The following is a 13,731-nucleotide window of genomic DNA, read 5'->3' on the forward strand; positions in this document are numbered from 1 at the left end:
TCCAGGAAGGAAGCAGGGGGTGGGGCTCCCCACCTCTTAAAGTGCAGTCCCAGAAGCTGCATGTGGCAGCAGGGAAAGCAGCTGGATCCATTGCATGGGGCTCCCAAGCATTGGCGTGTGCGAGTGCCAGGAGCTGCATGTGAACCGTGGGGAGCCCCGCACGATAGAGGCGGGCCAGCCTAGCTCCGTTCCTTGCTGCCACTTGAAGCTCCTGGAATGGATTAGAGCTATGCGCCACCACGTGACAGCACCTGCATGAGCCATGAGCACCCTGAAGGCCTGCTGCTACTGTCAGCAGCAGTGGCTATTAGGGTTGTGTGAAGCTTTGGTCGCCAATTCGATTCAGATATGATTTGGCCTGATTCGGTGGCCAAAATCGTCGAATCCAAATCTTATCAGGAGACTCATTAAAAGCTCCAAATTGATTTGGAAAAGATTTAGTGATTCAGAAGGCAGTCTTGGGGGGAAACAGAAACTAAGAAGAGGGATGGGGAGAAAGACTGCTTTGATATTGACATCTGTAGCTGGTCAGTGATCTTTCCCTGAGTTCCCTTCCAATCACAGTGCTCTGGGGGAGGGATGCAGAAACAGCATATAAGGCTCTGTGTGAAGCCTTTCTCTTCCTTTTGTGAGCTGTCTTTGTCTGGAAGCAACAGCATGTGAAAAGTACTCACTGGCTCCTAGGTACCTTTCCACTTTTACATGGCTGCTACATCCCACTCCCCCCCACTACCACCCCCAACTTGTCTCTCACCCTCTGACACCTCAATTTATATTTTCACTGATTGTCTTTCTTGCCTGCAGCCCAGCTCCTGGCTTCTTTACTATTCATTCCATCCAGGAAGAGCGCACACACCAAATGCAGAAGCTTCCTCAGCCTGACAAAGGGTTTTTAAACCCAGAAGCCTGCCAAGATATATTTCTCCAACTTTTCATTTGGTCTAATAAAAGATATCACATTTGCTCAAAGAACCTTGCCTGCCTGTTCCTTAGACCAACATGGCTACAACCAGAAACCCAGTTAACACAGAAGTGACACGAGTTTTGCTTTCAACCGTTTGAGGGGCACTTTCACAAAACCCCTGTGCCTATCTCCTTGAAACCTGTCAGGCTTCATGCTCTCAGAACAGGCTACCAACCCTGCTGTTTTCATCCAATTCTGCAAAAAAAACGACCAAGTTATAGATATTTTAGTGATGCCACATGATAGTCTACGAGCAAATCACCAAATCAGCGCCGAATCTTTTGAATCCAATTTAGCCAAATCAATTCGGGACAGTGATCCAAATCACCAAATCGAATCACTGTCCCCTGAAACGACTGAATCTGAATCAAATACTGGCTGCTTTGCACAGGCCTACTGACTAATGTGCCATGGTGGGGGGTGGAAATGTGCAGGGGGATCCCCACACCCCACCAACCTCTGTCACACCCCACATACATCCACACCCTACCCACCCGAGCTCTGCACTCCCAACCCCAGCCCCATGCTCTCATGCAGCTGCAGCTTGTTGTCCAGGCCAGGACCTCCTTCACATGAGGGAGGGAGTGAGGCATGCAGGCTGAATGAGGTACAATTAATTGGTGGGCTGGATGAAATTGCCTGGCAGGTCAGATCTGGCCCACAGGCTATATTTTGCCCACCTCTGCTGTATCACCACAGTTTTTTAATATCTTTTTAGTTCAGGGGTGGGTAAAATGTAGCCTGGGGGCTGGATGCAGCCTGCCAGGCAATTCTATCCAGCCCGTGGGGCCCCTAAAAATTTAGAAAATTAATATTTATCTGCCCTGGGCTGCCTGTCATGCGGCCCTCGATGGCTTGCCAAAACTCAGTAAGCAGCCCTCTGCCCAAAATAATCACCCACCCCTGCTTTAGTTACTGCAGCTGCAATTCATTATTGCTACAAATCATTTAAATAGCGCTGTAAACTTGCACAGCAGTTTTGGACAAAGACATGTCCACTGTTTTCATATATTACCGTATTTTTCGGACCATAAGACGCACTTTTTTCCCCCCAAAAGCGGGGGGAAAACGAGGGTGTGTCTTATGGTCTGAAGGTGTGTGTCCCGGGGAGATGGGGCGGAGCTTGCCCGCGGAGCCCGAGCGGGACACCCGCCGCTTGTTTATGCCGTGTCCGGGGAGACGGGGCAGAGCTTGCCCGCAGAGGCGGCGGAGCCCGAGCGGGACATCCGCCACTTGTTTAGACCAGAAGCCGGCGCCCATGCCGGTGGCCGGCAGCCGGCAATAAAAATGGCCGGCCGGAACAGACAGGGCAGGAGTCTGAAGGAGGGACTCGCTGCCGCGGAGACTGAGGCTCCAGGAGGGGTGCGTCTTATGGTCCGAAAAATACGGTATATTAAATGTAGCACATATCTGTTTCCAGGGGTTCTGATATATCCGTTAAATAGCTTACTGCCATAGCATGGTGAGGCCATGGGCAGCAACAGAAGCTTGTACCAGCAGCTTTATTTTATGTTATAGTTTCCCTTGTGTCTGGTGACACCTTGCAACTGAAATACTGATGTGTTTTATTAATACAATATGAAAGGATCTTGGCATTTTGTAGAATTATTTAACTAAAATGCTAAGTGAACATGTATACTCTGTAATAAAACTGCGGGTATAATCAATTTTTTTTCTTGTACCAACCTTTTCTTCTCAAAAGCAATAAAAACAGACATATAGGAAACAAACAAACAAACCTCACAAAAACCAAACACACTATTAGTGATGTCGCCATCAAAAAAGGGCAGGAAGTTAGCTAGAGTCAAAGGATCCCAGCAAAATAAGTATCCAAATGCTTCTTAAAGGAGTCCATGGCTGCCCTGCCTGGCCCCATCCTCTGCCCAGCCCAGCCTCCCAGCTCTTTTAAAAAAAAAGCCCCGCACTCACCAGCTGTAGCAACAGCAATCAGGGCCTCTGAGGGCTCATGGCAGAGCCCACCCACACAACACAGGGGGCAGTGGAGACTGCCCCCCCCACTTGGCACCCACGTCGCAGCTGTCACACCATGTGGGTGCAGCGTGGCTTGGCAGGGCACAGCATGGTGCGGCACGGGCTGGGAGCTGGGGCAGCTCCAGCAGTCAGTCGGAGCCTGGCACTGCTCAGCCCCAGCTCCCAGACAGCACGCAGTGCCCTGCCAACCTGCACTGCACCCACACCATAAGGCAGCTGTTGTACAGGTGTGGCAATCCCCACTGCCCCCCACTGCGCAGGGTGGCTCTTCCATGAGTTCGCAAAGGCCCCGATTGCCACTACTGTAGCTGGTGAATGCGGGGCTTTTAAAAAATAAAAGTGCCGGAAGGCTGGGGCCAGGCAGAGAATGGGGCCAGGCAGAGCAACCATGGGGGCTTCTCTCGCAGCTCCCCCTGCCTGGGGAGAGGCAGGCACAGCTAGAGGAGCAGCGGGAGAACCTGCAGCTGCTCAGCTGTCCCTGCCTCTCCCCCGCCAATCCATATCTCTGAATCTCTCCAAATCTTTGGAGCTGCCCCTGCCATCTGCATCCAGCTAGGTGGGCGGTGCCTCCATGGCAGTGTGGGATGGTACGTGGTGGCGCTCCATCCCCACCCATGCATGCGTGCCTATCCCCTAGGGCCTTCTTATATACCCCTTGGTTGACAACCCCTGAGCTAGCATACCATATGCTAGCTATGGTCCGTGCTCTGGGAGACAGGAGCAGGGAATCCATGATTGAGTGGGGGGGGGGGGGGGGGGGGGCAGCACAAGGAAGCCAGGCAGAGGCTACTGTCCCTGCCGTCTCTGCCGGACCTCCAGCCAGGGAGTAGAGGGGAGGGGCCAGCCCTGCTGGGGACCAGAGAGCCCTGGGATGCTGGGGGACTCTGGTTTAAGTTAAACCAGGAAGGGGTTTGGGACAGACACTGCATAAACCAGTGATTTGACCCAAATCAGTTAAGTCTGATACAACATTCAACCAGGTTTATCTCAAACCAGTTCCAGCCATTTTCAAACTGGTTTATGCGCACTGAATGTCTGTTCTGTTACAGGTTTAAACCAGTTTCTGATCACTTAAACCGGCTGATGTGTAATGTCTGTCCCTAGCCCAGGTGCTCCAGAGCTTGCTCTGCCCAATGTGCCCAGGGGGCAAAGTTGCACTTAAGGCACCTAAAAGGTGTTAATGTGCAGCCAACGCAGGGGCTAAGAGTTCCAGAAGCCATCTAAACTTACTGTGTAACAAGACCAAGATTGAATGTACCGTATCTTTTCTGTTTTTTTGGACAAAATTATTCACTACCCAAAAGATGAAAATACCCTTTTATACTCCACAACATACCAATCTAATATACCAAGAAAGTAATGTGTGGTAAGGAAGGAATGTTGTTTGATTAGAGCCTACAAACATCAGTAAAATATACTGATGGGAAAGTTAAATGAGTTCTCTCTCAGAGGAGATTGCAGTAAAATAAATGGAAAGGGGAAATGGAGTGCTTAATATCTAGCTAACTAATTCTATTCTACCAGCAGTTCTTCTGTAGCAAGAAGTCCATAAGAGTAATGACATCTTCTTGAAATGCATTTTTCTTTTACAAATAGAATTTGTATTTTGAATGGAAAAGTTGTCTGCTTCCTTCTATTTTAATCGTATTATAAAATTCTGAATATTCACAAGTATGTAGGAATATAGTAAAGGCACTGTCAGAGAGAGCATGCAACATTAGTGAACTAACAATGCAATAAATAACAATAAGCATTAATAATGCAAATCTTATGTAAACTCTCCTATGTTATTGATCGCACAGTGCATTAATAATGAATACTGAATTCTTCCCAAATGAGCAGTATGTGAATGCGAATTGATTGTATCCACAGATGTGTGCTCCATAATTAAATTGCTAACACACAAACTTGAGCTTTAAGCTGCCACATAGGATCTCAGTTAGATGGCCAATATATCAGTTCTTCTATCAGCAATTCTTCTATTTTCCCTCTTGCTTAAAAAATATATTTACTTATATTTGTGTACAGTCTACTTATGTTTTGTGCTGTGTACAGTCTATTTGTTTTGCATTTCAAAGCCTGATATATTTGATATTCACCTGTTTCTCTTCTTTCGATGCTCCTTGTTGGAATTTTCTGACTCACTACCACTGCTGGTATTACAACGAGAGCGTGACCTGGAGAAAAGGATAGAAATAACAATGATTATAATTTAATTTAGTTTGTTACACTTAAGATTGCCACTACAGCAAACATGCCTGCCACACAAGGTTTTGGATGGTCTTTGAACCACAAAAATCACATGATGCCACCACAATGAGCTAAGGCAGGGAGAATGGTTAACTAAAAGGGAAAGGAGCAACAATTAACTCAGGAAGGAAGTTCAGAGCTGGCAGGTTTGTTCAGTTGTTGCAGGATTAATATTCAACCATCCTTTTGAGCACAGTTGGGGTGGGGGGGCAGGGAGCAAGAAAGCTAAAGACATGAAGATAAACTAGTTACATAGAGGATATCTTGAAATAATCTGGTACAATTATCCTGTCCAACTGTAATAATACACAGCAAACAGTACTTACTAAAAGAGACTCCCTCCCCAGCCCTGGTAAATTGGAGGTTCCTTCCCCAATACTGTGATTCAAGGGTCTTCAAGACCACTTCCCATCTGAGTGTTTTACGGCTCAAAATGATCCTAGGATTCTGGATCTGTTTCCCCTGCTTTGCATTCTGTCTGGCAACTACAAAAGTGTCATTAATAATGATCATAACATGTTGGAGGACTTCAGGGGTGGCATCCTTTGCAAAAATACCATCCAGTGCATTGCAACAGACTCTGCTGTTCTTTGCTGCACCGGGTCTCACACACTGGGCTGTAGAGGCACTGGGGGAGGGCAGCAGGGAAGAGCCCAAGCCTGAAATGGGCAGAACACAGCCCCATGCAGAGATCTTGGGGAAACACGGATCCACCCTGCCCCCTGGGAGTACATGCAGCAGCAGGGAGTAGCCCCCCTACCTGAGCCTGCAGCGGGCAGCCCACCCCACCCCCACTCTGCACACAGATCTGGGGGGTGTGGGTCCCCCTACCCCCCAGGAGTACACACAGCAGCAGGAAGCCATCCCCACCCCCACCCATCCCCAGCTCCCAGACAACCTGCCCGCAGCCCCGTTCCTCTCCCTGCCAGGGCCCTGTGGACATGCAGTGCAGACCCAGGCCCCAAGCCCCAGGCACTACCCAGCTGGGCAGCAGCCTCAACCCTGCTCAACTCCCTCCTTCCCTATGGGGGCCTCAATTCCTCCCCCACCCCCAATTACCTGTAGGAGCTGCTCTCCATGCTGCCTGGCAGTTATGTATACATGCACATGGTGCCCCCTGCCTGACCACCCTCCTCCGGCTCCTTCCCAGCTCCCTTCAGGCTGGAACTCTGCCTTCATTTGTTTCAACATTCTCTCCTGTCTTTTGGCATTTCAATGACTGTTGTTAAGATGACCCGGTCTGTCCCCCACTTCCAGACAGCAAGAAAATCTAGGACCTCAGTATGGGGCTATGTGGAAGCAGAAAGCACAGCTCTAATGTGATGGCATAGCATGCAAGACTCGAGATACACAAATTTGTCACAAACTGAAACTGCAGACAAGTACATTGACTGAACACAAATATTTAACTGCAAGAAACATCTAGTAAAGACAACCCTAAAACAGCAGAGGGTACAAAGCAAACACACAAGCTCAGCTAAATGCATGCCAAAGAAAGGTGACACAGCAGCAAAGGGACTGCCACTGGAGGAACATTTGGATCTACGTGGGATGCATTCGCATTTACGTTGTTGCATAAAAACACATCTCAAGGGTCAATCAATTCAATTCCGGAAATGATGTATTAAAGCAAACTGAGAGGCTGGATAATTCAAAAACTTGTGTTTGGGCACTTTACTCTGGAAATCTCAAGCTGATGTGAAAGACTTTCCAAATTGCAGACAAGCCCTTTTGGCACAAGGTTATATGAGGTGGTATGGTAAGCTCTGGCAAGTTGTGGTTTGGTAGGTCTACAACAGATGGCATGCTATAGAGCTTCTCAGCAGAAAAAGAATACTTATCCAATTTACTTGGGAGGAATTCAACAAGTATTGACATGGTCTACCAGAAAAAAAACAACAACTATGAATAGTTCCAGCTGAGAGAAAATATAGACAGTTGTATAAATAAAATCTGTGATTCTGCACTACTGGAGCTTCTGAAAATGCCATAATTTCATTGGTTGTGCAACAATCTCTACCGAGCTATAAAAAAACCCCTCCAATTCCCCTAGCCCCCAAAGTATATTTACCTTCTCCTTTGCTTTAGATCTGAATCTTCACCACTGTTTTGGGCTTTCCTATGACATAAAAATTATTAAGAAACTATATAATAAAATACCTATAGGTCACTTAATATCAACTATTAATATACAAAAGTATACATATACCTATTCCAACAGTAACTTCAGACAGGTGTTTGCTTTAAATAGCAAAATATTGGCAAGAGTAGTTTTGCAGGTCACTGCTAAGCACAGTATGAAATTCCACTCATTAATTCCAGTGGAAGCAGTGATGAATCCTGAAAAACTAGCTTTTGGAAATCCCTCTATAGTCAGTGCAGTCAAGTCTGATATTTCCCTACCAATACCAGTAAGCAGAGGATAAACAACACAATTATTGTCTTACAAAATAGACCAAAACAAAAAGCATTAATTCCATTCAAAATTTGGGAAGACATAATTAGGTTAGTATCTATCCACTATTGCCAGTGTCCACAATCCCACGGGCGACATCTGACTTTCAAAAACAGTTCTATGCTGTTCTGGCCCAAGAGAAAACTTGTTATTGGCATGGCCATCTGTCTACATGGTAGAAGAACCAGATGCAACATACTCCTCATCTCAAAAAAAATCTTCTACTACACAAATGTTATAGGCTTTTCAAGATATACAATGCACATCTGAATTCCTTTTCTTTCCTGGGTCCTTCCGCCAGCTAAGGTAGAAGGAGATAGAGTAATGGGCAATAGGAAACATACTCCAGTTAACACAAGGCTATACCCTACCAGGATATATCAAATTCAGCTTTACTGACACTAGTGGACCTAGGTAGATTTACACGTGCTGAGCATCTGGAATCTGAGATTATAGCATCTAGTTTGATTATCAAGCATATTGAACAGGGGAATTTTTTTCCCCTTCTCTAGCCATTTTATGATATGTTAAAGGGCTAACACAACATAAAATCACCCTATAAGGCACATATCCAGCTGGGAAAAGGTTATCTCACCTATAACAAGGCCCTGCTTACAAGCCCTGGTATAGAGGTTACATAAGGCCAATGCTGTCAGACACAGGCTTGCTGCACACAAGACTCCAGACTCTGGGGAGGCTCCATGGACTAAATGTGGAAAATTCCTGTAACTCAAATGGCCATAGGCTACTGTCAAATTATGAAGGTAGCCCCTTCAGTAGGATGGCCAACCAAACATTTGTTTATTTATTTTTTTACCAACAATCTGTAAACATTTTACTGACAATCAAACCTTTTTACTGACATATGTTTTACAAAATGTAAATGTAACCCTTCTTATAGACCCTGGACAACGGCTGGGTTCAAATTTATGGTTTAACAACAGCCATAGCATAAAAGTTTGATTGTCTGTAAAGTTTGCAGATTATCAGTAAAAAAAAAAATGTCTTGGATAGGCAACCTTGCTCGACTGCAGCAATGGTTTTACACCCTGCTGCCACCAACTGTCAGGATGCCCTACTCACTCTTGCACCCTGATGTCTACAACCACTCCCCACACCATAATGCCTCCCCCTTGGCTCACCCACACTGACCCTGCTCTTTCTGTCCTTGCACGGACCCCTAAGGAATGGCCACTGCATGCCAACCTGCCACCTAACAGTGTTACAGGCAGATGGGATGGGATGCAACAGCAACCCCAGCACATGGCTGGGTTTGGGGAATGAGCTATGGAAATTCCCATCAGCCACAAATCCCTAATAAAAGCTCCTTTCAGGATGCTGCTCTCTTGCTAAGACATCAGGTGGAGCTGCTGCACTCTGCCTGTGCTTCAATACTGCCTCAAGCTGCTTTCCCATCACAGAGCTTCAGTCAAGCTCTGGTGGCTTTAGATTTTTATAAGCAGCTTGATTTTTAATGGATTTTTATGAACAGACATTTTTAGCCTTGTTATTTATGGAGTGTCCACAAATTTACAGAGAGGTGGTTACCATCCTCTTTAGCTATATATGATCAGGAAAGGAAAAGGGGGACTGCATCTTCTTTTGGCTCTGTCCTTTCTGGGTATGTTTCTGCAAAGAATCTCATATTATATCACTTAATTTCACTTCTATATGTTACTCAACTATTTATATAATTTAAAAATAGCTATATACCTCACAGCTCTATTTTTGCAGACACATACTATGATATAGTAAGATTCACTAAAGACCATATTAAGGAGATTTTCCTTAAGGGCCTCATCACTTTTCTTTTTTGCCCAAAACAGTACTGATATCCTTTATAAAAGGCTGTTGTCAGTAAAATGGCTCTCTCTGTCTTCCACCCTTCCCCTCCAACCCCTCCTTCTCTACTTTCACCTCTCCCTCTCTTTCCCCCTCCCCACCTTTACAAGTCGATGAGCAACAGCAAATTATGCAGATCCTTAGATTTTGAATATTCCTTTCCACAGCAGCCAGAGTCAAGAATAGCAGCAAGGAAAGGAGTTAAGGCTTTCAAACTGCCCCCACACTACCCCACTGGATTCTGACGGACAAACACAGGGCCCACATCCCAGTCTCTACATCTTCTTCATCTTTTGTAGGGAGCAACACTTATGGAATTTTGTTCACTTGTTTGTAGTATTGTTACTGGTGGCTGTTGTATCCTCAGATACTTCTCTGGCTCCATAAGCCCTTACTGAGCCCCAAAGAATACAGCATCACAAAAAAAAACTCCTGCAGCAAGTAGAAGCTAACATGAATCTCCATACACTTACCTTCTTCTGACTGGCTGCCCAGATTCAGTTTCACTGCCACCTGATGGGTTCCGTCGCCGAGAATAAGGAAATTTTGGTGATTTACTGCGGTCATTGGGAGAATTATACAGTCCGCTGGAATCAAAACAGCAAGAATAAACAACTGATCTCAAAACTACCAGGGGAGTTAACTGCCATGGCTGCATTCTACAGAAATACTGAGAAGTTAACATATTTAGATTATTTAAAATTGCTGGACTGGCAGCAACAGGAAGAATAGTAATTCTTTATACTGACAGGGTTGTTATTCAAAAGGAGTGTACATAATAGGATTTGCTGAAGCTTACACTGAGATATTATTGCTTTTCAGGAATACATACATTATACCAAACCTTGAAAAGAAAGGACAATTACTCAGAACCATTCAGAGAATGGTAACACAATGTTATAGAATGCTGACACTGATCCAACAGCTATGTGCAGCGAGAAAATAGAACATTATTTCCTGAACAGGCATATTTTTGTAATCTAGAACAAGTTATTTAGGCCAGAGCAAAGCTTTCAAATACGTATTTATTTATAATGCTAAAGAAAATAGGAGAATAAGAACCCTGTCCCCTCTACTTATATACACATCATTTTAATTAATACAGTAGAATCTGGATTCTTCACAGTTTGATTTCTTACCCCCCTGCAAAGATGATGGTTTTCAAACTAGCTAGAGTATACATAACTGCAGCAAGCAGCTGTGCAGGACTGCTGAGGTGTTCCAATCATTGGCTGCAGCTTTAATTTCAAAGGACATTGCTTCTCCAATCAGTTGTGTGAAAACACTGAGCTCCAGCTGAGTGGAGAAGTAATGTCTTTTGAAGGAAAACCCAGAATGATCATCTGGCAACTGAAAATTAAACAGGTTGTGAACCATCTCAATACAAAATACCTGGATTCTACTGTATAAAATAAAACAAATATGCCATGGGCCTGAGAGTTATAGCTTTACTGCAGAGCTAACCTCAGCTCTTATGCAAAGTGAGCCCTGGCACTGACCTCTTATTGTGCACACAGTTCTTTAATCTGGGTTTGGAGGGGTTTTGAACCTAGGTTTGCTTAACCCAACTAGGATATGGATTGGAGCCAAGGGTGTTGAACTTTGGCTATAACTCACCCACTCAGCAGCATGAATGCAGGCTGTACCCCAGGTTACATAACTTGGATGCTCCCAAGTCCTTTAATGCCTCCCCATAATTTCTCAATGATATATTTTTCTTATCTTTTATCTACTTCCTCCTTTTGAACAAGAAGCTGCTCACAAATTTTTAAATACTGATTTCATATTTATGCCCTCACATTCCACAGTGCATTTTTCATTTATACTCTGCACTTGAACAGACAGACCATGCAGGGAAATCCTTTATCCCAGGACACTGCTAGCTAGAAACAGACTCTTGCTAAGATTCTGATGAATTATTGTTATGAGTTCAATGAATTCCACAACTTGGACATGTGTACAAAAAACAGCACCACTAGAAAAACTTACATCTATATTAACCCTTTCTTAGCACAGATGAATTGATCAAAGAACTAAGCATCTGTGGTATCTCAGGTGCAAGTAATCATGATTTGATTATATTTGTTGTGTGAAAATAGAATGCATTTACAAGCCAATATATATAAAAGGGGGCAAACATTATAAGCCAAATCAGCTGCAAGAAAACAATTTTTAAAAACCCCTTCAATAATGATTAGGAATTGTTTAAGAAAATTTTGCCAGATGTTCAGTCCCTCAATTGAGAAAGAAAGGTTGCACACAAAAAAAAAAACCAATTTGGTCTAGAGGAGAACTGAAGGTAGCTACAAAAAAAGAAAATGAAAAAAAAATCCCCAGAGAAGCTAGGAATTGTAGAAAATGAATAAGACAAATGATAACATTTGATAAGGGAAGCAAAAAAAGCACAAAAGCAATAAGGAAGAGATTTTTAAAGTATATTAGGAATGAAAAGAATCCTAACCATGACACTGGCCTGTTACTGGCAGGAAATGGTAGAATGCAGAAATGGCAGAATTAATAATAATGCAGAAAAGGACAAAAAACTTAATATTTCTGTTCTGTATCTGGAAACATGCCAAATAACTTAGCCTTAGCATAGGAACACTTTTTAGTACAATAGTAAGGCAGGAGGATAGAGTAGTAGCTATTAAATAAAGTTAGACATTTGAAATCAGCAAGTGTGACTAACTAAGGAACACAAACTTGAAGGCACCATCTGGTCCCTGAGTTCAGCCCTTTGCTACCATATGTATGACATCATATAATCCCTTATATAACTTACCAAACTCTATCTTAAAAGTTAGGGGGGTTGTGCATCCAATATTCCTACAGAAAGACAGAACCTGACTGTCCTCTGATGGTTTGGAACCTTCTTCTTACTTCCACCCTAACCTTTTTTGTGGCTAGATTTTACCCATTTTTTCCTCAGGCCAAAAATTATCCTTTACCTCAAACAGTTCTTCTCCATACCTGCTATTTACTTCCTGATGTGTTTATAGGGAGCAATTATATCCCCTCTTACTCCTCCCCCACAGGCAGCATGGCCACAGCGGAGCCCTTGGGGAATGGGGGTGGCAGATGCAGGCTGCTCGCTGTAGGCTTGGGCTCCCTGCCCTGCTGCCCTCCCCACCGGGGCCTCTGCAGCCCAGTGAGAAGAACCTCACCATGGCAGCATGGGTGGGCAGGGGGTGCCTTGCCATGGCAGCGTGGAGCTCCTAGCAGCAGCAATGAGCTTCCCCACTTGATCCTGCTCTGCTCTGCTGTGCCAGGTCCCATCTGCTGGGCTACAGGGCCCCAGGAAGAGGGCAGCTGGGCTACCCGCACTGCCCCACAGCAGGCAGCCTGCCCACACACAAATCTGGAGGACATATGCCCTCCCTGCACCCCCTGGGAGTGCACTCAATGGCAGAAAGCCAGCTCCCCACCACCACCCAGATGAGCCACCCACGGCTCCATCCCACTCGCTGCTGGAGCCCTGCGGCCACACAGAGTCCTGGGCCCCAGGCCCCATGCACTGCCTGGGCTGGGCAGCAGCCCCAGCCTCAACACCCATACCAGCCCTGCCCAGCTCCCTCCCTTCTTATGGAGGTCTGAATCCCTCCTCACCCTGCACCAGACTTATCTTCAGGAGCTGCTCTCCAGGCTGCCTGGCAGTGAAGTGCATGTGTGAGCGTGCACGTACACATGGAACCCCCTGCCTGACTGCCCTCCTGCTGCTCCACCCCGTCCCTTGCAGGCTAGAACTCCACCAGCCTGCAGAGAGCTCTTTGCAAAAGTGGAAAATCCACGTGTTTCCATTAAAATGAAAAATCCGCATTTTTCTCAATTAAAGGGAAAATCCAAGGGGGGGCTTCCGTTTTTTCACAGGAAACAGAAAACCTGGACCCCGATGATAATAATTTCAGTTTTCTTTGCAATTCCCTTCTTAATACAGGTTTCCCTCGCTTTGTGTGTGTTCTGTATGTGCAAATTCACTCTTATGCAATGACCCTTTTTATACCAAAAGTTCATTATATGCAAGGTAAATTCACTTACGCAATTGGTGCAGTGGAAGCTGACAGTCCGCTGCTTTGTGCAGTGCATTGTGGGAACGGTGTGCACCAAAATATAGTCTCCTATGTGGATCTGTGCTCCTTGCTTGTTGTCTGCGACGTGGTTCTGTAGTTGCCATCCCCATTATGATAGTGCCCTGTGCTTGTGTGTACTGTCTGCTGTTGGTGAGTATGAA

At 45.2% G+C, this 13,731-nt stretch overlaps 1 protein-coding gene and 1 long non-coding RNA gene across 2 annotated transcripts in view; one reads left to right on the plus strand and one right to left on the minus strand.

Moving 5' to 3' along the window:
* Positions 1–13,731, minus strand: part of EPB41L4A (erythrocyte membrane protein band 4.1 like 4A) — a 220,303-nt gene that overhangs the window by 30,224 nt on the left and 176,348 nt on the right. The window contains exons 15-17 of the mRNA XM_090038376.1: positions 9,977–10,090; positions 7,278–7,325; positions 5,056–5,133 (exon numbers count right to left, since the gene is read on the minus strand). Of these exons, the coding sequence (XP_089894502.1) occupies positions 5,056–5,133; positions 7,278–7,325; positions 9,977–10,090 (240 nt within the window). The remainder of the gene's footprint in view (positions 1–5,055; positions 5,134–7,277; positions 7,326–9,976; positions 10,091–13,731) is intronic.
* Positions 13,610–13,731, plus strand: part of LOC149868318 (uncharacterized) — a 64,540-nt gene continuing 64,418 nt past the window's right edge. Inside the window, exon 1 of the long non-coding RNA XR_016441223.1 lies at positions 13,610–13,720. This is a non-coding gene — a long non-coding RNA (uncharacterized LOC149868318). The remainder of the gene's footprint in view (positions 13,721–13,731) is intronic.

Source organism: Crocodylus siamensis, chromosome 3 (assembly GCF_052110815.1).
Source record: "Crocodylus siamensis isolate JL-2025a chromosome 3, ASM5211081v1, whole genome shotgun sequence".
Lineage (NCBI taxonomy): Eukaryota > Metazoa > Chordata > Crocodylia > Crocodylidae > Crocodylus > Crocodylus siamensis.